This window comes from Macrotis lagotis, chromosome X, assembly GCF_037893015.1.
Source record: "Macrotis lagotis isolate mMagLag1 chromosome X, bilby.v1.9.chrom.fasta, whole genome shotgun sequence".
Lineage (NCBI taxonomy): Eukaryota > Metazoa > Chordata > Mammalia > Peramelemorphia > Peramelidae > Macrotis > Macrotis lagotis.
In genome coordinates this window covers 167,401,798-167,427,989 of record NC_133666.1, presented here as the reverse complement: position 1 = coordinate 167,427,989, position 26,192 = coordinate 167,401,798, and the positions used below count along the sequence as shown (strand labels likewise).

The 26,192-nt window shown below is 44.2% G+C and overlaps 1 protein-coding gene across 4 annotated transcripts in view; it reads left to right on the top strand.

Annotated features, from left to right (window-relative positions):
* The first annotated feature begins 684 nt into the window (after positions 1-684).
* Positions 685-26,192, top strand: part of LLGL1 (LLGL scribble cell polarity complex component 1) — a 99,695-nt gene continuing 74,187 nt past the window's right edge. For 2 of the 4 annotated variants that reach the window (XM_074207647.1, XM_074207648.1), the window contains exons 1-2: positions 685-894; positions 17,695-17,792. In XM_074207647.1, the coding sequence (XP_074063748.1) occupies positions 814-894; positions 17,695-17,792 (179 nt within the window). In that variant the 5' untranslated portion in view covers positions 685-813. Of the gene's footprint in view, positions 895-13,576; positions 15,089-17,694; positions 17,793-26,192 lie in introns of those variants that run through there. The other 2 variants (XM_074207645.1, XM_074207649.1) reach the window with 2 other exon arrangements.

Here is a 26,192-nt window from a genome sequence, read left to right as displayed (position 1 = left end):
CCTCCTTTGACTAAAAGGCAAGGACTCGGCTCGAGTCGGCTAAGCGGGAGAGGCTGGACTGGAACCCCGCTGTCCCAGCTGCACGTCCCGTGCGTGCCGCACAACGGCCCCACTGCGGACGCGGGGGGCCCCCTCGGCCCGCCGCCCCGACCCCCCCCACAGCCCGGGAAACTCTGCCAAGTTGGAGTCCAACATTTCGGCCCCGGTCCCGGGAGCGCCGGGCGGCCGCGGGCTGCACCGCCGGGGCGGGAGGCGCCGGAGCTCCGGAGCCCGGCTACGCGAACGCCGCCCGGGCCCGGCCCTGGAGGAGGGGAGGGGAGGGGAGGAGAGCACACGCGATCTGCAGGCGCAGGCTCGGCCCCCAGAGAACTACATTTCCCAGCGAGGCTTGCGCCTCGGCGCATGCTCGCTCAGCCGGGCAGCGGAGCGGAGCCGGGCAAACCCCGGGCCTTTGCCTCTCTCATTGTCTGGCGCGGGGATGCGGGCGTCGCGGGGGGAGGGGAGGGAGCGGAGGGCGTTGCAGCGAGTGGCGCCGATTGGCCAGGCGGCGCGTCCGTCACTCCCACCGCTGCCTCTCTCCCCGCCTCCTCTTCCTAACCCCCCTCCCCTCCGGCGCTCCTGCCGCTCCTGCTCCGGCCCCCTCCCCTCCGCCTCGGGCTGCCCCGGGCTGTGGCGGCGCGGCCGGACGCCCGGGCTCCCGCGAGCAGGGCGCGCGGGGGGCTCCTTGCATGGGGGGCTGCGGGCGGGGAGGCCGGCGCTACATTGTTTCCGAGCCGTTCCTGCCGAGACCCGGGTCCCGCTCCGCAGCCCAAGATGATGAAGTTTCGGTTCAGGCGGCAGGGCAACGACCCCCAGAGGGAGAAGATCAAGCAGGACCTCTTCGCCTTTAACAAGGTGCGGGCATGGCCTGGGGGCGGCCGGGCGGGCGCTGGGGCCGCCTGCGAGGAGGGGCGTAGGGTGGGCTTGGGGAGGAGGAGGAGGAGGAGAGCAGCAGCCACGTTGGGCTAGGAGGGGCCGGCCCACGGGCTTCAGCCGGGGCGTTGGGGGGACCCGAGTTAGCTCTCCGCCCCGCGGCGCCCCCAGTCTGGGAAGCCACGGGAGAGGGGACCCCGCCTGCCCCCGCGAGTGGGTGTGCTGGGTGGGCCCTTGGGAGCTGGGCTGCCCCGGGCCGGCCGTCCGAGCGCACAGCCGAAGCGAACCCCACTGTCCTCCGCTCCCGACCCCGGGCACTCCCCCGTGGACGGCTGCCCCCGGTGTAGCCCGGGCGGGAAGGACTCTGCCCTCTCCCCCTGTCTCAGGCTGCTCCCCGTCCTCCGGCGGGGGCGTCCCCGGAGCTCGGCGCTGCCGTCCTGCAAGATTGGGCTGCTTTTGCTTTGCCGACCGCTGCTGGACGGGGGAGAGGCAGTGGGGGTCCCTGCGGCTGGGTGGGGAGAGGAGGCTGAGTGGGGCAGCCTGGGAACGGGAGGATCTCTCACACACACACACGCGCACACACACATATACACACATACACACACACAGAAAACAAACACAACAGTACCGCTCCCTTCCCCCTACTCTGTGTGTGTCTCTCTGTCTCTCTCTTGTCTCTCTCCGTCTGTCTGTCTGCCTCTCTCTCTGTCTGTCTGTCTCTCTCCGTCTCTCTCTCTGTCTCTCTCTCTCTCTCTCTCTCTCTCTCTGTCTCTCTGTCTCTCTCTCACACACACACACACACACACACACACACACACACATTCTCTCACTCCTCTTCATACCTGCTTCTTTGGAAATCGGGTGCCATTTCTTTGCTCCTGGGTCTCTTGTTTCCTCCCCACACCCTGAAACAATTCTTTTCAGCTTGGGATGTGGTTCATTTAGTCTCCAGGGCAAGCATCCTGCCCCCTCTTCTTCCTTTGCAACCCTCTTAACTTTTTTCCTGGTCTCTCTGGGTTATTTTTAAAAAATATTTTATTTATTTTTGAGTTTTACAATGTTTCCCCAATCCTACTTCCCTCCCCCACCCCCACAGAAGGCGATTTGCCAGTCTTTACATTGTTTCCAGGGTATATACATTGATCCAAATTGAACGTGATGTCTCTCTGAGTTATTACGGGAGCTGAGAGAGGAGGAAGGAAACCAGTGACTCTAGTATTCTTTGCCCACCCTGGTTCATGGGCTACTTCCCTTGGGGAGCTGGGACCCTGAATCTGTGGACTGCTGAGCAAGTCTCCTTTGTGGTTAAAAATATTTAATACATAATTGATGTATAGAATACTCTGGTGAAAATAGGTATCCCCATTTAATAGGGGGGAATTGAGACTCTCAAAGAGGGTAACTTGGTTATATGCACTCAGCTTGCAAAGATCAGAGAACCCAAGTCTTCCACTTTAGAGGTCTGTGATCTCTCTTTTAAACTAGATATTTCTAGGCTTCTAAGTATGAGGTCTCTTTTTAATGTTAAATATTGCAGACACCTAATTGATAGTAGTTGAACTGTTATCCTTGATTGAGAAAATACATAACAAAGTTGCTATGGATTCATCAATACTTCTAAGTTTGCATCTTTTTTTAATGACTGGATATATATGTATATATATATATGTTTGAAAAATAGTAATGCATTTGAGAGACATTTGCCCGCAAACAGTATCTTTGTTTATTATTTATTATGTTGACACCTAATGAGATGACTGCAGTTTCTTTGCAAAAACTCTCTGGCCCACAGATTGGGAACCATAGCATTAGACTATGAAGTACCCACATTATATCAGGTTTTTTTTTCTCCCCTTGATTTCCCTGTTTTTTTTCCCCCCCAGCTAACACAGTCTTGACAGAGATCTCCTCCTGGAACGAACCCAGCTCTAGAGACAGGGAACTTGAGTTCAAACCTCTGTTTCTGTCACTTACTATCTGTGTGGTCTTAGGCAAACCTTGCTGTCCTCTGTTTTCTCATCCTACAAGGGTTTGAACTTCATGGGCTTTGAGGTCTTTTCCAACTCTTTAAGCCCATATGGTTCTCCTGAATCACTGCCCCTTCTCTTCCACTAGGTGTGGTCTAGATTGAACTACTCTTTACCATAACAATTAAAGTATTTTTTAAAGTACTTAAAGTCTGGTTGGGAAGAATAGATAGTTGAAAAGATAACCTATATTAAGTGTCGGGGAATTTCATAGAAAAGAGGTAAAATTTGAGGCCCAGGTGATCAGAGAAGGCTTCTTGGAGGAGGCAAAATTTGCTTTGAGCCTTGAATGATAAGAGATGCAATTCACATCAGCAGCTATGAAGGGGAGTTTTCTTGGACAGGCTGATGAAGAGTGGGATGGGATTGAAAAGAGATAACTCATTACCTACCAGGAGGCATGATTTGTGGGTAAGAGATGGGAAGCTGAACTAGTCCCAGGTTAGTCAGCTCTGACAGTATTTTGTCACTTTGGGACATATCATTTCCCCTTAAAGTGGTCTCCTCATCTCATGATCAGTTCTTCCCATCTAGGAGATTCTATATCCTCTTCCTCTCTTCTGGATGGGAAGCCTTAGAACTCTGAGTGGCAGATAGATGGTGTTCAGTGGAAACTATATGCATTGTGTCTGTGTGTGTGTACGTGTGCGTGTGCGTGTGTGTGTGTGTGTGTGTGTGTGTGTGAGTGAGAGAGAGAGAGAGAGAGAGAGAGAGAAAATCCCATATTTTTCACTTTGAACTTTTGGGTGACTCAAGAACTGTTGCCAAGTTATACAGCTGAAGACTTGTGTAGTGTGGTCTTCTCTGGCCTCCCAACCTCACCTAGATCAGAGATGAGGAAACACAACACACTTGGTTAGGGTTAGGTGATCTTCAGGATCAAATCAAGGCAGATATTTTATAGGATGGGCCTTACTTTATTTAATGGTCTCTTGCTAGGGCAACATGGGGTTGTGTGTGTTTGTGTGTGTGTGTGTGTGGGGGGGGGGCCAGGGGAGCAGATGCAGCTTGACATTTGAAAGAATCTGCCCCACTGAATTAAGAATTATTGGGTAAAACCCATTAAAAAAACTGGCATGATCTTAGGGTGGGATATCTGTGTGAAGTTTCATAGAATTTTACATCCAGAACCATCTTGATCATAAGTGGTAGAAGAATGGATTCTGGAAGAAAGGATAGGAAAAACAGAGGGTCTTTTGTATAACTAGGAGGTAGGCAAGCTATCTCTTCTACCCCACCTTCCAAAGAGGTGCTGACAAATTATAGTCCAAGGGGCCAAATCTAATCCACCTTAAACTAGGAATGATTTTTACAGTTTTACACAACAAAATTTGCCATTTCCTACTTTAGAATCTTATTGGCATTTTGATGTGATGAAAAGAGCCTTGGGCATACCGTTTGGGGATCCAGGTTGTTCATCCTGGTTCTGACATTAACTGTGAGACTGTAAATAAATCACTTCTATCAGTAGACCTCAGTTTCCTCATTCAACAGGTATTTATTAAGGCCTTCCTAGGACTTGGCAGCTAGGTGCCACAGTGGATAGAGTCCTAGCCCTGGGGTCAGGAAGCCTCCTCTTGACCTTAGACTAGATGTGTGGGCAAGTGACTTAATCTGTTTACCTCAGTTTCCTCAAATGAGCTGGAGAAGGAAATGGCAAAGCACTCCAATATCTCTGCCAAGAAAATCCTAAAAGTGGTCACAAGAAATCAGGCAAGATTGAACAATAGCAGGGTCAGGCACTGTGTTTGACTATTGAGTTACAAAGACAAAAAAAAAAAAAACCAAAACACCTTGCATTCTAGCAGGAGGGGTCAGCCAATGAAAGCTATAATTGGAGGAAGGGTCTGTTTTAGGCAGGAAACAATTGAACCTTGAAGGTAGCTAATAAGACTTTTAAACATTGGAGGTAATCAGGGACAGCATTCTGGGCCTGGAGATAGGAAATGAGATTTCAAGGGGAGAGAGGAGGTAGGCATGGATCTTTAAGTTCCCTACATTCTGTGATGCTATTGAGACAGGCATAGAAGCACCCTCTTAACTCCAATTTCAGTGATGCAGAGATGGGAAACTCCCTGTGGGACCATTCTCTGCAGGCTTTGACCCTTTTTTTAGTTCTTTTTTTTTTTGAGCTCTTGCATAAGTTCAAAGATTAAACCAAATTCAGACCTTTGGCAATGACAGTTCTCAATTCTGCTCCTCTTTGCCATACACTTTTGGGGGGTACAGAGAGGCCACAAAGGGAAAGGGGGTAGTATACGTTGGAAGTGTGAGGCATTCCCTTCACCCTCCTCCCCCTCTTCTCTCTTTTGAGTTAATCATTTGATTAAATTGGCATTTCCTTGTTTAAGGAAATGGGGTGTGAAATGGAGACTGGGTAGGGGGGAGGAGATCTGCTGATGGAAAGAATTGTGAAGAATGCTCTCTCCTTCCCTAGGGTATTACAGCCAATGAGGGCTGACCTGAATATCTACTTCCTTTTGATGAACTTGATACTTAGGGGGTCTTAGCAGATTCTGAGGGGTGGGAACTTAAGCCCTCTTTTGAGTGGGTCTCTTTAAAATAATAATAAAAAATTTGAAAATTTCCATTCCCCCCCCCCCCCCCATACTTAATTAAGCAGCAGTGTTGACATGGTGGAACGAGTGCCAGGACCTAGGAATCTGGAGTTCTAGTCCTAGCTTGGGCCCCAAGTAATTGTGTGTGACTGGGCCCCTAGTAATTTGTGTGATCTTGAATGAGTCACTTCCCTCAGGGTCCTCAGTTTACTCAACTATGTAAAATGAGGAAGTTGAACTAGGTAATCTCTAAGACTCCTTTTTATCTCTGATATTTATGGTTCTATTTAGGGCTAGATCTCTGGGTGTGAATGAATGATGTCATACAGAGAATGAAATTTTCTAATTTCCAGTCATCCAGGTTGGGCTAGACAGATAGGGAAGGGCCTATGGTACCTACAGGTCTCTGGCATTCATGGAGGGATAAGTAAGGAATGTGCCCTAGTTGATATCTTCTGGGAAGACCCTCAAATGGAGTTCTGATATGGAGAACAGGTCCAGTAGAGGAACCTTGGTCTTGGCAAAGATGTAATGTTGGGGTGAGGAAGGAGGAAAGGATTTGTCAAAGTGGTAGGAATCGATCCTTGGTGGTCCCACCAGGCTCCCTAGGGTTACTAGGTATTACTGAGGCCCATGCTTTTCCCTTCCTTGCTTCCCCTGCCCATCAGCATCCTTCCATTGGGTTCCACATCTCAGTCTATTCTGTTCTCTCCCACACACTTTGCAAATGTGTCTAGCCCCTTTTCAGGCTGAGAAAAACTAAAATAATATCTTTATCATCAAAGTCACAGATGTAGGGCTAGACATGCTGACCCATTTGTTTTGTAGTTGAGGAAACAGAACCAAAGATTTGTCCAAAATTACACCAGTAATAAGATCCCGGTCCCAGAGAAGAAGAGGGAAAATTCAAAGTCAGATAGGAAGCAGTTGTATTTGCAGGAACCAATATCTATCTAACCTTCCTTCTCTGTGACTTTGCTTGGAGATGGATGCTGTCCTCCTCGTCCTCTGTTCAAGTGCCAACTTTAATAGCAGGCTTTTCCTTATTTCTTCTCTCTTAAATTATCTTATATAGTATATAGGTTGTATTTTGACTTTACAGTTCCTTTTTTATCTTGGTATCTTAGCACAGTATCTAGCTCCTAGAAATTTAATAGGTACTTAGAAGAAATATCTTAGTTGTAGTCAACTGACCAATATTTGATGATATGTTTGTCCTTCATTCTTGAAGAGACCATGGCATCCGGGAAGTAATTCTGTGAAAAGCAAGTGAATTGAATTTGAGTAAAAGGGGTGCTGTGCTAAGTCCTTATCTGGGGTCCAGTGGCCAGATAGGAATCCAGATAATTGGAGATGGTCCTGAATTCGAGACAAGGTTAAGTGACTTGCCCAGGGTCACACAGTTAGTAAGTGTCTTGAAGTCAGATTTGAACTCATCCTCCCAACTTCAGGGTGGGTGCATTATCCACTATACCACCTAGCTGACCTCTATTTGCAGCAGACTGGTAGACTATTGCCTTTGTCCAGAAGGATAAGGCTCCCCAATTTATGCATGAAGAAATGTAGGCCAAAAAGTCTTGTACTCAGTAACACATGTAGTATAAAATAGCAGAGTTAAGCATTCAGTCACCTTGAACATCATGCTGTCTCTCTTTTTAGAATGATTTCCCTTTGGCTCATGGAGATAAGGGCCCAGACATGGGCATCCACATATATGTGTGAGCCCACTTATCACCATCAGCCATCTTCACAAAGAATTTTAGGGACAGATCTTGCAGACTCCTGGGAAACCCAGGTTTGTAATTGTCTGAAAATTTCCTTAGCTCCAGTGCTGCCCCCCCCTTTTGTCTACCCTGATGATAAGCAGACCCTCCCCACCCTCACTGTCAGAGGGGCAGGAGTTCCGAATTGTCTCCCTAGAAGAGAAGAGGGATTCCTTGAGCCATCTGTTCTCTTACTTTTTCCTCCTTATATTTGGTAGCAGAACTGTAAAACAAAACCAGTGAGGGGTGGTTAGGTGGTGTAGTGGATAATGCACCGGCCCTGGAGTCAGGAGTACCTGGGTTCAAATCCGGCCTCAGACACTTAATAATTACCTAGCTGTGTGGCCTTGAGCAAGCCACTTAACCCCTTTTGCCTTGCAAAAAAACTAAAAAACAAACAAACAAAAAAAACAACCAGTGAGTTCAGGAGATCATTATATGAATGGAGAATAGGACAGTGCTAATGTTCAAGATGAGGACCCTGCCCCATGGCTCCCTGTGTTCTGATCATTGAGTAGCCAACCACAAGAAGTAACTCCTAAAGACTCTAGGAGAGCCTTCTTGCTAAATGGCTCAGTGTATATAGAGCCTTGGTCATGGAGTTTGGAGAACCCAAGTTCAAATCTAGTCTCAGACTCTTACTAACTGTGTGATTTTGGGCAAGTTACTTAACCTCAATTGCCTCAAAAAAAATCTAGTCTAGGACTCCTGGTCCTAGGGTTTTTCATTCATATTTTCATAATAATACTAAGATGTTATTTGCCTATTAAAGTTCTCATATACAACTACAGTTATCTATAAGGCCAAATTTTCTTCATATACTTAAACCTGTCAGTCAGTAAATGTTTATTACATAAGTCAGAGATAGCTAAATGGAACAGTGCTAGTCAGCAAGACTTGGTGGCTTCACACATTTACTAGGCAAGTCACTTCACTCTGTTTGCCTCAGTTTCGCATTTGTAAAATGCACTAGAAAAGGAAATGGAAAACCATTCCTGCAGAAGGAAATGGGACCACTCCAGTATCTTTGCCCAGAAAACTTCAAATGGGCTCATGAAGCGTCAGACCTGACTGAAACGACTCAGTAGCAATAAGAAAAAGCCCTGTGCTAAGATCTGTTTTTGCAAAGGAAGGCAAAAGACAGTTTCTGAAATTCAAGGAGTCGAACTGGGAAGACAACTTGCAAATGCCAAAGTGCAAACTATATATGAGATAAATTGGAAATAATTGACAGAAACAAAGTACTAGAATCTTAAGGAACAGGGAAAGACATCCTGTGGGTTTTTGCGAAAATGTGAAGAAAGCCAGGAGCAGAAATGGTTATGGGGGGATAGCCAGTGAAAATGCCAGACTTGGAAGATGACTTCTTAAGGAATAGCAAGGTCAGCCAGCATCACCAGATGGGAGGGGAGGGTAAAGAGATAGTAAGGTGGAAAAAGACTGGAAAAGGGAGGGCATGATTAAAGGTTTTGGATGTTAAATGGAGGGTTTTATATTTTATCTTGGAGGATGGGTTTCTTGAGTAGGGAGGTGACATGGTCAGAACTGTGATTTAGGAAAATCACTTTGACAAAAGAGTGAAGGATGAACTGGATTGGGGAGAGATTTGCATCAGATAGACAAACCAGATAGTCTAGCCGTATGTTGAGTGTATCGCGGTGCCAGAGGAGAGAGAAAAGGGGGGGCATATGGGAGACATATATAAGGTAAAATTGACCAGTCTTGGCAGGATTGAATATGGGAAGGAGAGTCAGGAGTTGAGGATGATGTCTGAGTTACAAGCTGGGAGGACTCTTGAGAGTACTGTTACTGTTGACAGTAACAGGAAAATTAAGAAGAGGGGAGAGTCTGGAGAAAAAAAAATAATGACTTCAGCTTGAGAGTTTGACAGGACATCCAGTTGGAAATGTCTTTTAGCCATTGGAAATGGAAGACTGGATGTCAGAAAAGAGATTAGGACTGAATGGAAAATAGATTGAGAATCATCAGCATAGAAATGGTGGAATCTATGGGAATTGATCAGATCAATCATAAAATGAAATAGGGAGAAGAAAAGAGGGTGAAGAACAGAATCCTATAAAATATCAATGGTTATGAAGCACAGTCTAGAAGAAGTAGTGATCAGATAGGTAGGAAGAGAGCCAGCAAGAGAGTATTGTCACAAAAAAAAAAACCTAGAGGAAAAAGAGTAGAATGATCAAGGAGGGAAAAAAAAAAGGGGTGATTGACAGTGTCAGAAGCTGCAGATGATCTAGAAGGAAGGGACAGAGAAAAGGCCATTAGATTTGGCAATTATGAGATCATTTGTAGCTTTGGAGACTGGAGTTTCAGCCGAATGATGAAGTTGGAAGCCAAACTTGAGTTAATAAAAGAGTGAAAGGAAAGGAAGTGAAGGCACCTATTGCAGACAACCTTCTCAAAGGTTAGTCTCAAAAGGGAGGAGAGAAATGGGACCAAAATTTGCATATCGAAACAGATTGAATGCAGAAGCAGATTGGAGAATCCAGCTGTCTCCTATTAAGTCAGGCAGTAGAGATTTGCAAAAATATGTAAAGCAATGCTATTCTTTGCACTAAGATTTTTTTTCTGTTTTGGAAAATATAGTTGTTTTTATTTTAAAAAGATATATTAACTTATTTTTATTGTTATTTTTAAGTGAATTATTAAGTAAATAACATATTTAGAATGTTTAATTTAATTTAAAAATTTTAATACAATAAATATGGATAGATATAATTCATATAAACCAAAGCCCTTTGGGTTACAATCATTTTTAAAAGTATAAAGAGATCCAGCAATCAAAAATTTTGAGAATTGATGAGTTAAAGGTAGGGCATATTGCTGGAGAAAAATAATAGGCTAGGGTAGGGTGGAGTTAGACAAGAGTCTGAATTCCTCCTGTAAAAATCCACTTCTGCTCTTCTAAGAACCTCTTCAATCTTCTGATCAGGGAGAATAGGGATTAGAGTAGTCTTGGAAGGGGGAGACTTTTACTTTGTTTAGGGGAAGGGCTGTGGGGATGACTAATCAGCCCATCTCTCTTGCCCCTGACAAGTTGCCCCCTGGATTCTAGAAAATGTTTTGGTTGTTTGGGCTAGACAAGGTTGGATGATTTAGAACTGGATCTTTTTACATCTAGAACTCCTTAATTTACCTCCCATAAAGCTGAAGTTTTCTTTGGGGGGAGGGGGATTGCCCTGACTTTTTTCATTCCTCAAATCAAAGTGTTTCATTTCTTCATGGGCTTATCTGAGGTGAGAATTTTCAACTTAAGGGGCTAAGTCTGTTAGGATGGACAGGCAATGGATGTTTGGGGTGGCATTGGACACTATGGGTTCTGGTGCCACTAATGTGTCTTTAGCTTATTGGAGCTTCATGTTTCCCCTCTGTGAAATGGGATTATAGGCTCATATATTCATAGCTAGAAGCAACTTTAGAGATCCAGTCCAACACATCTTTTTTTTTAATGGCAAGGAATGGGGTTAAGTAATATAGCTAAGTAATTATTAAGTGCCTGAGATCGATTTGAACTCAGGTCCTCCTGACTCCACTGGGGTTGGTGCTTTACAACTCATTTTTTTACAAATGGGGAAAACTCAGGCCAACAGAGATGAATAAACTAACCCTGAGGACGAGAAGGAAATAAACATTTATATAAGCTCTCCTATCTGCTAAGTGTTGAGCACTTTTTTACAAATATTATTCATAATAACCTTGGGAGGCACATGCTATCATCATCCTCATAAGTGATTTGCCCGTAATCTCAGCCAGGAAGAGTGGTCAAATTTGAACTCAGGTCTTCCTGACTTAAGGCTGGCCATTTTCTCTACTATGCCACCCTCTATAGTAAATGACAGAACCCAGATCTCTTTTTTTTAAGGTCTTTGTGAGGCAATGGGGTTAAAGTAGCTTGACCAGGGCCATACAGCTAGGTAATTATTAAGTGTCTGAGGCTGGATTTGGACTCAGGTGCTCCTGACTCCAGGGCTGGTGCTCTATCCACTGTGCAACCTAGCCAGCTCTTAGAGATTTTAGCCCAGATCTCTTAACTCCAAAAGTCTTCCCATTGTCACAAGGCTATAGTAAGAGTTTAATTTCAGTGTTTAATTTACCCCCAGCCCCACCCCGGAAGGGGAAGTGGTTGGTTAAGGTGAGGTAGTGGGGGCTGGGGTAGAGCCCTCAAAAGGCATTGATTAAATCCAGAGCTAGCCCCAGAGCCTGGGGGATTGTTTCCTGTCAGGCGGCTGCTTCATGACCTAGTACCAGCACTGGGGGAAACGCCAGGGTTGCCCGTACCAGGATAACATTTCACCAGAAGTTCAGGGAGGGATAGAACTGTAGCTTGGAAATGAGGTGCTAGCTAGACACATTTGGAGAAGTATTTAAATATAGCCCAGCTGAGGAGCTAGGGTGGGAGAGGTGAAAGATAGCAAGCACATGCATACTCAGGCTGAAACTGTACTGAGTGTGAAGTCATGGGGTGCCCACCCCCAGCAGCAACCTGTCGTCTCAAAGAGTTGGAAGGAAAGCTTAAGAGGTTTATCTAGTGACTTCAGCCTCCCACCCAAATGGAGAATCCTCTCAGCATCTCTTGATAGTCAGATCTAGCCATTGTTTGAATGCTTTTATTGATTATTGTTTTCATGGTATTCATGAGTGTTATAATTTTTGTGGTATTATATTCATGATCTTATTATCTCTTTACTTCCCCCCCTTGAACTTGTTACCAATGTTGACGAGCTCTTAATGATTAGAAAATTCTAACAGTAAGCTGAAATTTACCTCCTTATAGCTTCTGTGTTGATGTTTATGGTTCCTGGGGACTCTGAGCATTGGACTAGATCCACCCTTCTAGTTTCAATGTTCTATGGTTCTTTTATTATTATTTTTGTAACTTTTTAACCCTCAATAAGACTATAAGTTCTCTGAAGACAAAAATTTCTTCTATGTCCCATAGCATTTGTTAGGAATCTTTTTTCTGCCAAGACCACTGGATATTTATAACATCACTCTGGTGCTATACATTTAATTCATTCACCTCCCAAAAAGTTCCTCAATTTTTTGACTTTTAAAGTCCCACCTCTGATTGCCATGGCAGTATCACACCATGGGCCTTATATGACCTGCAAGTCAGATATTCCCTGCCCCTACCTTATAGCATAAAGCTGAAAACCCAGAATCAGTCATTTGGAGCTAAAAGAAATCTCAGGGTCTATTTAGTGGTCAGAGGTAGGATTTGAACTGAGGTCCTCTGACTGCAAGTACATTGCTCTTTTTACTATTACACATTTATGCTTGTTTCTTTGTTGGCCCCCTCCTGCTGCCCTTAACCATTAGGGAAGTCCTATCCAGGCAACATCCTTGGGTTGGTGAGAATGCAGACCCTGAGCTATTGAGCCCTCATAGGGAGGCCAAAAAAACCACTGCCCAGGAAAAGGTTTTCACTTTGATGGAGCAGAGCAAAAAGGACAAATTTAACCTTTGGCCTGGTCACTAGATTTGAGTTCTTGGAGGTCTGGCTTGGGTTCAGAATTCATCACTACTTGTGTCCTGTGAGGGAGAGGTATGGGTGGGCTGAACAAGGGAAGGCATCCTTTAGTTACGGGAATGTATTTGTAGCCCAGTCCAAAATAAATACAACATTTGGCTGGAGCAGTGACAAGTAGTGCCTTTGGGAATGGAGGGAATCATGTTGAAAAGGAGGAGCCTGGAGACTAGAGAGTAGGGATAGGGCAGAATGAAACAATCTTCCCACTGGGTTCTTAGAGGCTTCATTGACACCCAAAATGAGAGGTGCCAGAGGAAATTTGGAGTTGACTTCAAAGCATTTTCTCCACCTGGATTGGGGGATGGGCACTGAGTTCTCAGTCAGCTGGCCCAAAGTCCCAAGAAGCCTATTAAGACCACCTGCTGGATGATTTGAAGTTTGAAGCGGAAACAGCTGCCAGGCTGAAGCTTCCAATCCCAAACTAGGCTGTGCTTGCACTCCCTGTCACCTCTTCTCAGGAATGCTAGGACTCTTTGTGTTGAGAGTCAGACCTTGGACATCCCTTGGTCAGGAAGCTCTGTACTTCTTGGACAGTATCTTGGTTAGTCACAGTTGCAGGCAGACCTTGCAAAGTTATCAGAAACCTCCAGTCCACAGGAAGGAGGAGGACATAGTTCTTGTTCCATGTTGAGGGAAGTCTCAGCAAGGGGAAGCTTGTGCTTTTAGAGGGCTCTCTCCACTCCTCAAAGCTGCCCTCTGCTCAGCCAACTATGAATATAAAGTTGGAAGAGACATTTCAAATATAAAAATTAAAAATAAAACAATCCCTGTCCTCAGGAGGGCACATTTTAATTGGGGGAAGGGGAAAATAATGATGTGTGAATAAAAGCTATATATATTTATTTATATATCTATATATGCACATACATATTCATATATATGTAAATAAAGAATAAATACAAGGTGGTTGGGGAGGATGGACGCTAGCAGTTGTTGAGATCAGTAAAAGTTTTATCTACATTGTTCTTGAGATGCCTTTTAAAGGAAGAGAGGTTCTGGGAGCCAGATGGGCAGGGGACATAATTCAAGCATGGGGCATGGCCAGTGCCAAGGCATGAAGAGGAGAAATGGAACCAAGAGGAAGTGTATAATAAGGCTAGAGGAGTGGATTGGAGTTAGGTTGTCAAAGTCTTTAAAAAAACTAAACTGAGAAGTTAATGGGGTAATTAAGAGGCTTGATGGATAGAGCATCAGGCCTGGAGTCAGGAAGACTCTTCCTGAGTTTAAATCCTGCCTCAGCCACTTACTAGCTGTGTGACCCTGGGTAAGTCACTTAAGCTATTTGTCTCCATTTCCCTATCTAAAATGAGCTGGAGATCACTCTAGTATCTTTGCTAGGAAAACCTCACATGGAGTCATGGAGAATCAGACACAACTGAAATGACTCCAAAAACAAAAGAGAAATTTCTATTTAATATTCGAAGTGTTAGGGAGCCAGTAGAGTCGATTAAAAAGGGGAATTAGTCAGGCAGGGAGATAATCAGGTAGCTCTTGGCCATAGTTTGTCTAAACTAAGTTGTTGTGTGAGTAGATATAAGGGGTCAGAAACAAGATGTTGAGGAGGTAGAAAAGCAATATTTGGCAGCTGATTGAATGTGTGGGATGGGAGGGCATGGTAGCTGGGGGTTACCAGCTGAGAGTTATCAATCTGGGGAAATGGGAGAAAAAATGATGGTGTCCTCTGCCACAGAGGTGTCAGACTCACCTAATGAGACTAGAACTAGATTAAAATATGACTGGGAAATGTTTAGCAAGCATCATAGATAGTTAATTTGTGGCTTTCTAAGTCATTTATCCTCCAGGGATCCCTTTTTGTTTGATTTTGATAGCAATACTCAATAGAAACAAAGAAGTTTAGAAGAGGGATATGTTTGTTGGGGAAACTTCTGAGCTGTGTTTTGAATCTCTTGCACTTGAGATATATAAATATGCAACAGGAAGTTGGTCAGCTGGGATTGACACTCAGGAAAGAGATTGGGGCTGGATTTATAGATCTGTAAATCATTTACAAGGCAGTGATAATTAGATCCTAGGTAACCAGTGAGGTCACAAAGAGAAGAGAACCCAGGACAGAACTTTGGTGAATGCCCACAGCGAGTTGCATTAAGAGATGACAAGTCAGCAAAAGTGTCTCAGAAGCAGACATGTAGGAGGAGAACCTGGGTAGACTAGTGTCAGAAAAACTGGGTTGGGGGGAGTGGTCAACAGTGTCAAATGTCCTAGAGGTCAAGAAAGATGAAGATTAAGGGAGGGAAAAAAGTCAAATTTGGCAGTTCAAAGGTAGGTCTCCCCTGATTCCACATCTACTTAAAAAAAAAAATACTTAATTTATTTTTCTAACTACATTTAATGATAATTTTCAACAATCAGTTTTTGGCAAGGCTTTGAATTTTACATTTTTCTCCTTCTCTCCCTTTTTTACTCCACCTCCCCCCACAGAAAGCAATCTAATATAGGCTCTACAAAAATAACCATGCTAAACATAGATCCATATTAATCAGGTTGTGAAAGAAGCATCCGCTGCTTTTGATGCTATAACACACTGTCTTGAAATTCAGAAGACCTAAGTTCAAATCCTGTCTCTGACACTAGACAAGAGACTTGACTTTGAGCCTTGGTTTTTTCATCTGTAAAATGAAGGGATTTGTCCTGGATTGTCCTTTTCAGCAAGGATTGAGGTTAGCTTGGATCAAGAGGTTTCCTGTGAAGGGAGAAATTTTTTTATAAATATTTTATTTATTTTTCGGCCCTGGAGTCAGGAGTACCTGGGTTCAAATCTGGTCTCATACACTTAATAATTACCTAGTTGTGTGGCCTTGGGCAAGCCGCTTAACCCCATTTGCCTTGCAAAAACCTAAAAATAGATAAATAAATAAATATTTTATTTATTTTCCAATTATAATACAATAGTAGTTTCTGCCTTTCATTTTTTTTGTAAAGTTTTGAATTTTATAATTTTCTTCCACCTCTCCTGAAGGGAGAATTTGTGCCACATGCTTGCTTGGGGGGCAGAGGGATGGACTTAATGACTTAGACAACCTCCTTCCATTTGTGGGCTAGATGAACAGACAGCTGCCTTCTGAGCCTAGCTGTGCCCTCACTGTGGGACTAAAGTTAGAGGTATGACCTGGGACCCTGAGCCTAGTGGATGAATTTATGCTAGCTGTCTCCACACTGGTATCAGACTGGAAGCAGGAGGATAGACCCCTTCTGAGAGCCAGATCTGTGAAAATAGTGGGAATCTGTGGTTCTGGTCGACCAGGCATTGGAATTGTTGGTCACCCTTGGAGTTAGAAGGGTGTAATTTCAAATAAATGACCTCACTGATCATTGATCTCATTGTTGCAAGCTTGCTACTCTCAAAGGTGAGGGAATTTTTAGAGAAATTCTTGGAACTTTAGGAGAAATCAGACTCTGAGGTGTCGTCTGGGAGCACTGTTTTCTGGGATGGTGGACTGGCCTAGAATTATTCTTTGGAGGATGGGAAGGTTGGTGGTGTGCAGAACTCTGAGATGAGATTTTGTAGGACCATTTGTTTCCCTCTTGTAATCACCATCCTTCTGGCTTGATGGTCTTTGAACATATGCGGTCACTTTCTGGTTAAAGTTATGGAGTTTAGGCTCTGCAAAGTCAATAGGCAGTTTTATATCTGACTAGGACCTATGAGTATCTGTTTATGTGCATTTATTCATTCAGATGCTTAAATATTTACTAAGCATACAGGTCTGGGCTAGATGCTGTGGGAGGTTAGAGCTATAGAGCAAAGGTCTTGCCTTTGAGGGGTATATAATTTAATTTAGAGCTGTGATTAATATACATGGAGGTCATCTAATTTCTCTAAATTAGACTATAAGCTTCCTAAAGTTGGAGCCTGCATACATAATAAATATTTAAATATCTATGATCAAAGCATGACTTGAGTGAAAAGCTAGGAGAGGTCATCTCAACCTGCTTCTTTGGGGAGAAGTGGGAGATCCACAGTGTTGTCCTATGGGAACGTTTTTAAACTATTTCCAGTGTATTGATTGATTGGGTTGATTTTTTTTTTCCCCGCTTCTTTTACTTTTTTTTAGAATATACTTTTGTTTATATATCCTGACTCCTAGGAAAGGGGAAGGGTACTAGGGAAAAACATAGTGATGTGAGAAACAAAAGACCATCACTAAAAACCTATTTTTAAAATATTTATGATCCTAGAAGGATGGTAGACTTAGAAATGAATGGAAACATGGAGGTGATTGATGTAGCCCTCTCTTGTTATAGGTGAGGAAGCTGTCACTCAGACAGATGTTGCCAGGGTACCCAGTGAGTGATAAAGAGAAGTTTAGAAGAGGTGAGAATCACTGGAGATTGTCATGGTCCAGGAGAGCACTAGACATGGGACTGGTTGTATATAACATTTTTATATATTTTTTAATTCAATTTTACTTTCGGTTCTGGAGTTCTCTGTTCCCACCTTCTATACCATATTGAGAAGGCAAGAAAAAAACCTGTTGGCATAGCATTTTAAGTCTCCTTATGAAAGTTCCATGAGGCAGATGGTGTGAACAGGATTTTGATGAGTTATCAGAGATCATTCCACCAGTGAAGTGGCCAAACCAGGGTTTGAACCTCGAGCCTGTCCGAGTCCTGAGTCCATTGTAATGCTTTCCCTCTCCAGTGCCAGGCTGAACTGTTTAGACTTGATCCTCTAGGTAATGGAAAGGCATGTGTGATTTTTATGTTTATTGATTTGTATCTGTGTGTGTGTCTGGGCATGTGTCTGAACCAGTCTGTATTTGTATCTCTCTCTGTGTCCCTTGCCCTTTAAGAGTAGGGACCTTTGTGGGACCCTATAACTGCTTCCTTGAGTCTGGATTGTGACCAGGTATTTCTTTTCCCTTCAGACTGTGGAACATGGATTCCCCAACCAGCCCAGTTCTCTGGCTTACGACCCCAAGCTCCGCATCATGGCCATTGGAACAAAGTCTGGAGCAGTCAAAATGTATCCTTTTCTCCTCTCTGCCAATACCAAGATGGCCCCAGGAGTCCCCAGGGGGCTGAGAGGTAAGTTTGACTTGGCATAGTTTAGATGCCAGTTCTTCCCTCTTGTGCCCCAGGGACTAGAGGGTGGAAACAAGGAGGGGATGTGTGGCCTATACCACTGAATTTAAAATATCTTCCTGGCTGTTGTTTTTGGGAGAGTAGATGGGAGAAATAATATTTAAGTTGGGTCTTGAATTGTGGGTAGGATTTGGATCCAGGAAGCCAATTTTTCATGTTGGGGAGGCAAGATGAGCAGAGACTTAGCTCACAGATGGAAATAAGCATAGAATATTTGGGAAGGTTTAGGGTGGAGGGAGTCAGAGTGTCATCATGTCATTAAAGGTGTGCTGTAAGAGATAAGGTCAATTAATAGGGTTACCCTCTTCTATTCATTCTGGGAAACCACTTTTTTAATTTTATTTTTTTCCAATTACATGTTATGAAAATTTTTCAACATTCTTTTGCATATTTATAAGTTTTTTTTCCCCTACCACTCTCTCTTCTCACTCCCTTCTCTTCAAGCATGGGAATCTGGATTTGATTTGATAGAAGGATGGAAACAACAAAAAGTTCTTGAACCTTTTTAGTAGGATGATAGGAAGGAGAACTTAGTTTTAGGAAGAGATTCTGGAAATATGTCAGATGGAGTGGTTAGAGGATAGTTTAGGTGACTAATAAATGCTTATGGAATAAATGAATGAGAAACTATGAGGCATATGGAGGAAGGGTTGAGGTTGTTCTAATGTTAGATCTCCCTTGTTGGGCGGTTATTGATCTTGGAATTCTTCCCCAAATCACAGAGTAGCAGTGAGCAGAGACCTCTTTGCATCCATGTGGCTTTTCATACCAGGGTCACCCAGTTGATCATACAACTATCCACTAGACTAGAATCGTATCTTTTTAAAAACTGATTTTTCTCCTGTTATATTGCACAAAGTAGGAGAGATGAGGCCAGGTGTCCAGAGTTAGGAGGTAAGGGTTAGATTAGAAAAATAGGGATAAGATAAGGCAGGTTTGTGGGTTTAGGGTTAGAATTTATAAGGTTAGGGGTAAGGGATAGAGATTAAGGGAAGGATGGGGTTAGACCTGAAGCTTGGAATAGATAGATAGGGATGTCCAAGTTTGGTATAAAGTTACCAATAATCCTGGGAAGAGCTTTACAAAGTCAAATTTCCTGTCCTGGTACTAGGTAATCAAGGGGAGAAGCCAAGGATTTAGCCAGAGTATGCAGCTCGGACTTAAGCTGTCTGTCATCCTTCTCCACATGGGGGTGTAGGCATCTGGCCCCTGGGGACTGACTTTCCCTCCCCAGAAGCCTATTCAGACCACCTGCTGAATGATTTAAAGGGTGGAACAGAAACGGCTCTCAGGCCAAAGCTTCCAGTCCTAGCTTTGTTCCCTCTCTTGCCTCTTTTCAAGAACATTAGATCTCTGTGTTGAAAGTCAAGCCTTGGCCATCCCTTGGTCAGTCATTCTGGGCTGCACTTAGGCAGGCAAGGAGGTCCTTATCTGTCCAGCCTCGGAGCAGCAGGCAGACCTCCCCTTCCTACCTCCCTTCCCCTGGCACGGCTCCTGGCCCCTCGCCCTGCTGGCTGGGGGAGGGGCGGGCACAATTGGGGTTCCTGTATGGCTGTGGACAAAGCGAGCATTTTCCTACCACACAAACGTATCCAGGGATGGCAGGGTCCGGCCTTCGCCTGGCAGCTGAAAGTTCCCCCTCCTCTGGCTGGGGAGGGGCAGCCCTCATGTAATGGAAAGAGAAATAGATTTGGAGGCGGACAATCTGCTCACTAATTTGGGTCTGCTTCTTACTGTGTGACTTTGGACAAGTGACTTAACTACTCTGGTCCTCAGATCCCCCCATCCTCAAATGAGGAGGTTGAAGTAGCAAGATAATCTTGACTCCTCTATCAACTCCAAATCTCAGGTCTGGGAGTCTGGATTCCTAGATCTTCCAAATCTGCCCCTGGGTTACCCTCCTCTATCCATCCTCAGAAACCATTCTATTTTTTAAATTTAACTTAATTTTTCCAATTACTTGTTATGAAAGTCTTTCCACTTTCATCCACTAGTTACACATTTTCCTACCACTCCTCCCCTCAACAGTGAACAATCTAATAAAAGTTGTGTTTAATACATTTGTGTTTAACATGTTTACGTATTAGTCATTTTGTGTGTGTGAGGAATTAGGACTAAGGGGAAGAAAAAAAGAAAACCATTGGTTGGGAAGGAAAAATATAAGAAAAGTTTTTTAGTATTCATTCATATTCTGGTTTTTGTTTGTTTTTTTGTTTTCCTCTGGGATTGTCCATGACAGGTCTCCCAGGGTTGTCCTAAATCCATTCTGAATTGCTAAGAGGAGTTGCATCCATCATAGATGGTCACCTTACAATGTTGTTGTTAATGTAGACAGTGTGGTCTTGGCTCTGCTCCCTTTGATCAACATCAGTTCCTGTAATTCTTTCCCTGCTTCTCTAGAGTCTCACCATTCATGGTCTCTTATAGAGCAGTAGTACTCCATAACATTCATATACCATAACTGGTTTAGCCATTCCCCAATTGATGGTGTGCCCTTAATTTCCAATTCTTTGCCACTACAAATAGAGCTGTTATATATTTTTGATCATTTGAGACTTTTCCCATTTTTAAAATTTCTTTTGGATATAGGCCTAGTAATGGTATTGCTGGGTCAAAGGGTATGATCAGTTCTCTCTCTCTCTTTCTTTCTCTCTCTCTCTCTCTCTCTCTCTCTCTCTTAGTTTTTGCAAGGCAGTGGGGCTAAGTGGCTTGCCCAAGGCCACACAGCTAGGTAATTATTAAGTGTCTGAGGCTGGATTTGAACTCAGGTCCTCCTGACTCCAGGGCTGGTGCTCTATCCACTGCACCACCTAGCTGCCCCTGATCAGTTCTCTTGCTCTGGGCATAGTTCCATAGTGCTCTCCAGAATGATTGGAACACATCTCCCCAACAGTGCACTCCCACAATCTCTATTATTGATCCTTTTCCTTTTTAGTCATATTAACCAATTTAATAGGTATGAGGTGGTACCTTATAATTGTTATGAATTGCATTTCTCTAATCAATAATCATTTGGAATATTTTTTCATATGATTATATAAAACTTTAATTTCTTCCTTTGAAAACTGCCTGTTCATATCCTTTGACCATTTTTCAATTGGGAAATGACTTGTAACTTTATGATTCAATTCTTTATATATTTTAGAAAGGTCTTTAATAGAACCTGAAAAAAAACATTCTTTTGTTTTTTGGGTGGATTTTTTGTGTTTTTTTTTTTTTTGCAAGGCAGTGAGGTTAGTTGACTTGTCCAAGTTCACACAGCTAGGTAATTATTAAGTATCCAAGGCCAGATTTGAACTCAGGTCCCCCTGACTCCAGGGCCAGTGCTCCATCCACTGTGCCACCTCGTTGTCTTGAGAAACCATTCTTAAGTGAATCAAAACCTTCTTTCTGTACACCCCAATTTCCAAGCTGACTCATTGGCCCTCAACTCAGACTGAGAGAATAGCCTGGAGACACTTGGAAGAGGAACCCTAGTTATGCTAATGTTTTGGGGGGGATGCTGCCATGATTATGAGGCAAGAATGGGGCTGCTGGGGAGAATACAAAATGCCTGTGTGTGTGTGTGTGCATACATGCATAAAATGTTAAATATAGAAATCACCTATGTTTTTCCTGTACCTTTGGAATCAAGTCTAAACAGCTCAGCCTGGCACTAAAAAAGGATTGGGATACCTTGGAAGGAAGAGTGGGCTCAGCCTTGGCTCTGCCCCTTGTTAGTAGCACGACTTTAAGTAGTTCATTTAACATATTGAAATCTTGAGTCTTGCTTTTTATGGTCTAGTAGGGGAAAGAGAAGGTACTAGTATAAAATGGTCACAGGATAGTATGTGAGGATTCCAAGAGGAGGAAGAGGTCTGTGGGAGGAGGTGGAAAGGTTTCATGGACCAGGGTGGGGCCTTTCTTAGCCACATGTCTGGAGGAGCAACTGACAACCCTGTTGGTCACCATTTGACTCAAAAGGGGGCGTCAAAAAGCCCTATACAAACAGGTGGGCAAAGATCTTGGATCAGACGAGACAAGAGACCTTTATTCTCTCTTGAAAGTAACTGATTGTGGCTATGCATGCCCCTATTGACTTTAGAGATCATTCATTCCATTCCACAAACATTTATGGAATGCCCACTCTATAAAGGACTTCATGCAGTGGACTTGAATTTCCTTATTTTACAGGGGAGGAAATGATTGATTATTACTCAGCCTTACAACAAATTAGTGGTAGATCTGAGACTTGAAATCCAGTTGTTCTAATTTCTAGTCCAATGTTCTTTTGTCTGTTCCTTTTGTAGAGACACATGTCAAAGGTTGATTAAAGTATCTGTGTAAGGGGGGTGCTGTGGCTCTACTTATCCCCTCCAAATTGCTGTTATATGTACTTTGGGCGGAGTAGAGGGAGTAGAGTCATTGTATATGTAATATCTGAGTGGGAGAGTCTCGACTCCTACTTCTTACCCCCAACTGATGTCCAGTCTGGTCTGAGCTACCAGTTGAACTCTCTTGCCTGTATCCAGAAAGATCTCCTTACTCTTACTAAATCTTTCCCAGTTGATCAGCCAGTAGTTCCTCTCTTGTCATGGGCCCTGCTTCTATCATTGTCTGCTGAGGATGAGTCACTTTGGAGCTTTCTCAAATCAGGGAAAACATTTTCCTTCCCTCTTCCTTAGGCTGGGTGAGAGTGATTGGCCAAGTTCAGTGAATGTTAGACCCTTGAGTCAAGCTCAGGGTATGGAGGGGTCTTCCTATGGGATGGGAGATGTGTGTGAGAGATCAATGAGGATGGTGATTCCCTGATTGGACAATTCAAAAAACTTGATAATTACTGAGTCTAGTAGCTGACTGGCCCCCCGGAGAAGTTGGGTACTTGGCCCAAGGTCACATAGGGAGTAGTTAGAGGTATAGTTAAGTCTAGAACTTGGATCTCCTGATCTTGTTCTCCTTTCCATGATAGAAATTCTTCCTTGAGCTCATATAGCATGGTGATGATGTTTGTCCTTTGTTCTCAAAGAAGACCACAACATCTGGGAGATGATGTCATGACAAGCACATGAATTGGATTTGAGTTGGGGGGGAGGCGCCTATGCTAAATCACCATCCTCACTTTCTCCTCTGGGTCCAGTGGCCAATTATAATCAGGATGGTTGGCGATAGCCCCTGGGTGTGAGGCAATCAGGGTTAAGTGACTTGTCCAAGGTCACACAGCTAGTTTCAAGTGACTGAGATTGGTGCTCTATCCACTGCACCACCTAGCTATTCCTAAAATATTTGTTGTTCATTCATGTCCAAATCTTTGTGATCCCATTTGGGGGTTTTCTTGGCAAAGATCCTGGAATGGTTTGCCATTGGCTTCCCTAGATCCTGACTGCCTTGCCCTTCCCTCGCCCCCATATACCTCCCAGACAGAAAATATCCCATCCTGTTTCTTTTGCACCTTTTCTTTTTTTGATTTGATTTGATTCATTTAACAAGTATTTAATTTTCTCTCCCTCACCTCCTTTACTGAAAGGGAAAAAAAAAAATCCAAACCCTTGTAGTAAATATTTATAGTCAAGCAAAACAAATTCCCACATTGGCCATGTCCAGAAATATATGTCTCAGTCTGCCTCTTGAGTCCATCTCCTTTCTGACAAGAGGTTATTTTCTCCCCATTCTTAAAAAACCAGCCGACTAGCTCTTGGCAGCAGGCTTTGCTGTTTTGAGAGTTCAGAAATCTAGGCTTTCGGGGCAGCGGCCCAGAGAGGGAGTGGCATAGCATTCTTTCCTTGTCTGCCGACTTTTCCTTCTCAGGAAGTGGAATGAACAATTGAGAAGGGTTTGGAGAAGCTAGGACCCAGGTATGAGGGTCTGTGCTCGGTTTAAGCATTCAATGAGATAAGGCAGGAAAAAAAGTTAGCTCCGAGATAGACAGGGAAGGGGAAGAGAAGGCTCCATAAAGATAGGGTGGGGGGTGGGGACTGCATCTCACTAGATGCAGCTGTCTTCTTGGGAAAGCCAAGTGCTAATTGCATCTGTGTAAAGCAATCTTCTTTAAGGAGGGGGCAGGGATGGAACCTGCCATTGAATAGACGGCTGTAATCTATAAGGAATCCTTTTGTAAAGGAAAGAATTGCCTCCTCATTTATTGTTGAAAATCTGGATCTTCATCTATTCCAGTTGCAGCGTTCCCTGGGTAGCTCTGAAGGTTTTTGCCTTCACTTCCCCATCCCCCTCCTCTTCAGGGCCTCTCGGTAGAGCCCTCAACCAACATCTGGATCTGGCCCAGTTGAGGATCCCTTCTTCTAGGCCCTTCTACCCTTTGTCCCCTTGGCGCTCTGTCTGGGGCTCCCTACCCGCCTGTCCACGAGGGATGACTCACCCGGCCCGACCCTCCCTCCTGATTGACTCATCTGTTTCTGGGCAGGTCAGCCGGCCAGGGATGGAAGGCTGGCCTCAGCATGGGGCCCCAGAGGAAAAGTGGGTGAGGAGAAGGGAATCACCAGAGGGAATTATTTGGGAACACAGCTTGCTTTGCCGATTCAGCATCTTCTGCCCTCCTGCCCCCACCCCCACCCCTTCCAGGGAGTTAGAAGTGGATCAGAACTCTCTCCTTGCCTCTCTTTATCCTCTCCCCATCCCCCTACTCTTCAGTATCCTGGGAAACCCCTCACCCCGTGCCTTTCACACATGCCCAGGACTCCAGGCCCATTTTGACCTATAAGAGAAATCGCTTATCATCATCAGTTTTATTTTATATTTACATATGTATGCACACATATGGAACAGATTTAAACTTAGAAGAATAAGAGCCATTTTGTGATATATATGCACACATACACATGTGTATATATGTATGTATACACATATGGAATGGATTTAAATTTATAAGAGCCATTTCTACTCTTATGTGTATGTGGGGGGGTTGTGGGATATGAACAAACATGCTCAGGGGAAGAAATCTAAGCCATGTGGGGGGAAAAACATGCTTCCAGTCAATAAAAATGAGGGAAATGCAAATTAAAACATCTCTGAGATCCCACCTCCCAGCCCTCATGACCAGTCAAGTTGACAAGGGAAATGACAAATGTTAGAATTACTGCAGGAAAAGCAGCAAATTTCACACCTGGTTGATCTGGGCCATCTCCTGCAGCAGCAGCTGCATTACCTATGTTCAGATTGGAGGGGGTTGGGGGAGGGAAGGTTGTCTTGCTCCTGCTTGTGCCAGATACCCCTTTGCCATTTTCTCTAGAGTTGTCTCCTTTGTGGCCAGCTAGGACTCAGGCTTCTGAGCTAAAATGACTTCTGTCTTTTTTTTTTTGTCAGGGTAGTGAAGTTAAGTGGCTTGCCCAAGGTCATATAGCTAAGTAGTAAGTCTTTGAGGTCAGACTTGAACTCAGGTCCTCTTGACTTTAGGGCTGGTGCTCTAGCCACTGTGCTACCTAGTTACCCGTCGGGTCACCTTTATTTTTTTTTTAATTTTATTTTTATTTAAGGCAATGGGGTTGTGACTTGCCCAAGGTCACACAACTAGGCAATTATTAAGTGTCTGAGGCTGGATTTGAACTCAGGTCCTCCTGAGTCCAGGTCCAGTGCTCTAGCCACTGCACCACCTAGCTGCCCCACTAAAATGACTTCTGATGATCTGGAAGTGTTAGGGTAAGGCCCAAAGGAGCTTAGACCTAAAGGGGGAGTAGTTAAGGAAGGGTTTGGAATAAATAATAATAATAAATACCTTCTACTTAAATATCCTGAATCACAATGTTGGAGCTAGAAGACTTTAGAGAGAAGACCAGCTCCATCCCTCACTTCAGAACTCTGTTTCCATTATCTTTCTAGGACCTAGAGCCTAGGTCATTATTACAGAGGTGTTTGGGGCCGCTTCCCATATTGTCATTTAGGAGTTCAAGACCTGTGGCTGGGAGACCTTTCTCACCTTAGCCTTGAGCAGCAGTGCCCATCTTCCCCAAAGGTGAATTTGATTTAACTTTGTATTATGAGAGGGGAAGGGGGTTCCTTGGGGAGTCCTCTCCTGGGTCAGGCTAGGGCAAGGAGATGAGCCTAGGGATAAACCATCCCATTTTTAGAGGCTGCTCCCACTCCTGAGTGACCTCTGTCCTCAGAACATAGAAACCAGGCCAAGAGAAGAGTGGCCACTCCCTTCAAAGTGCCTCTGTCCCTAAGGTAAGGGAGATGGGGCCCTTTCAGGCCCTTGACCCATATAAGAAGCAGAGGGAGGGGCACTGTGTCTACTCTTAATTACTACCCACTTCACCTGCCCCCTGTGTATTGGGGCTTTGGAGCTGCTCCC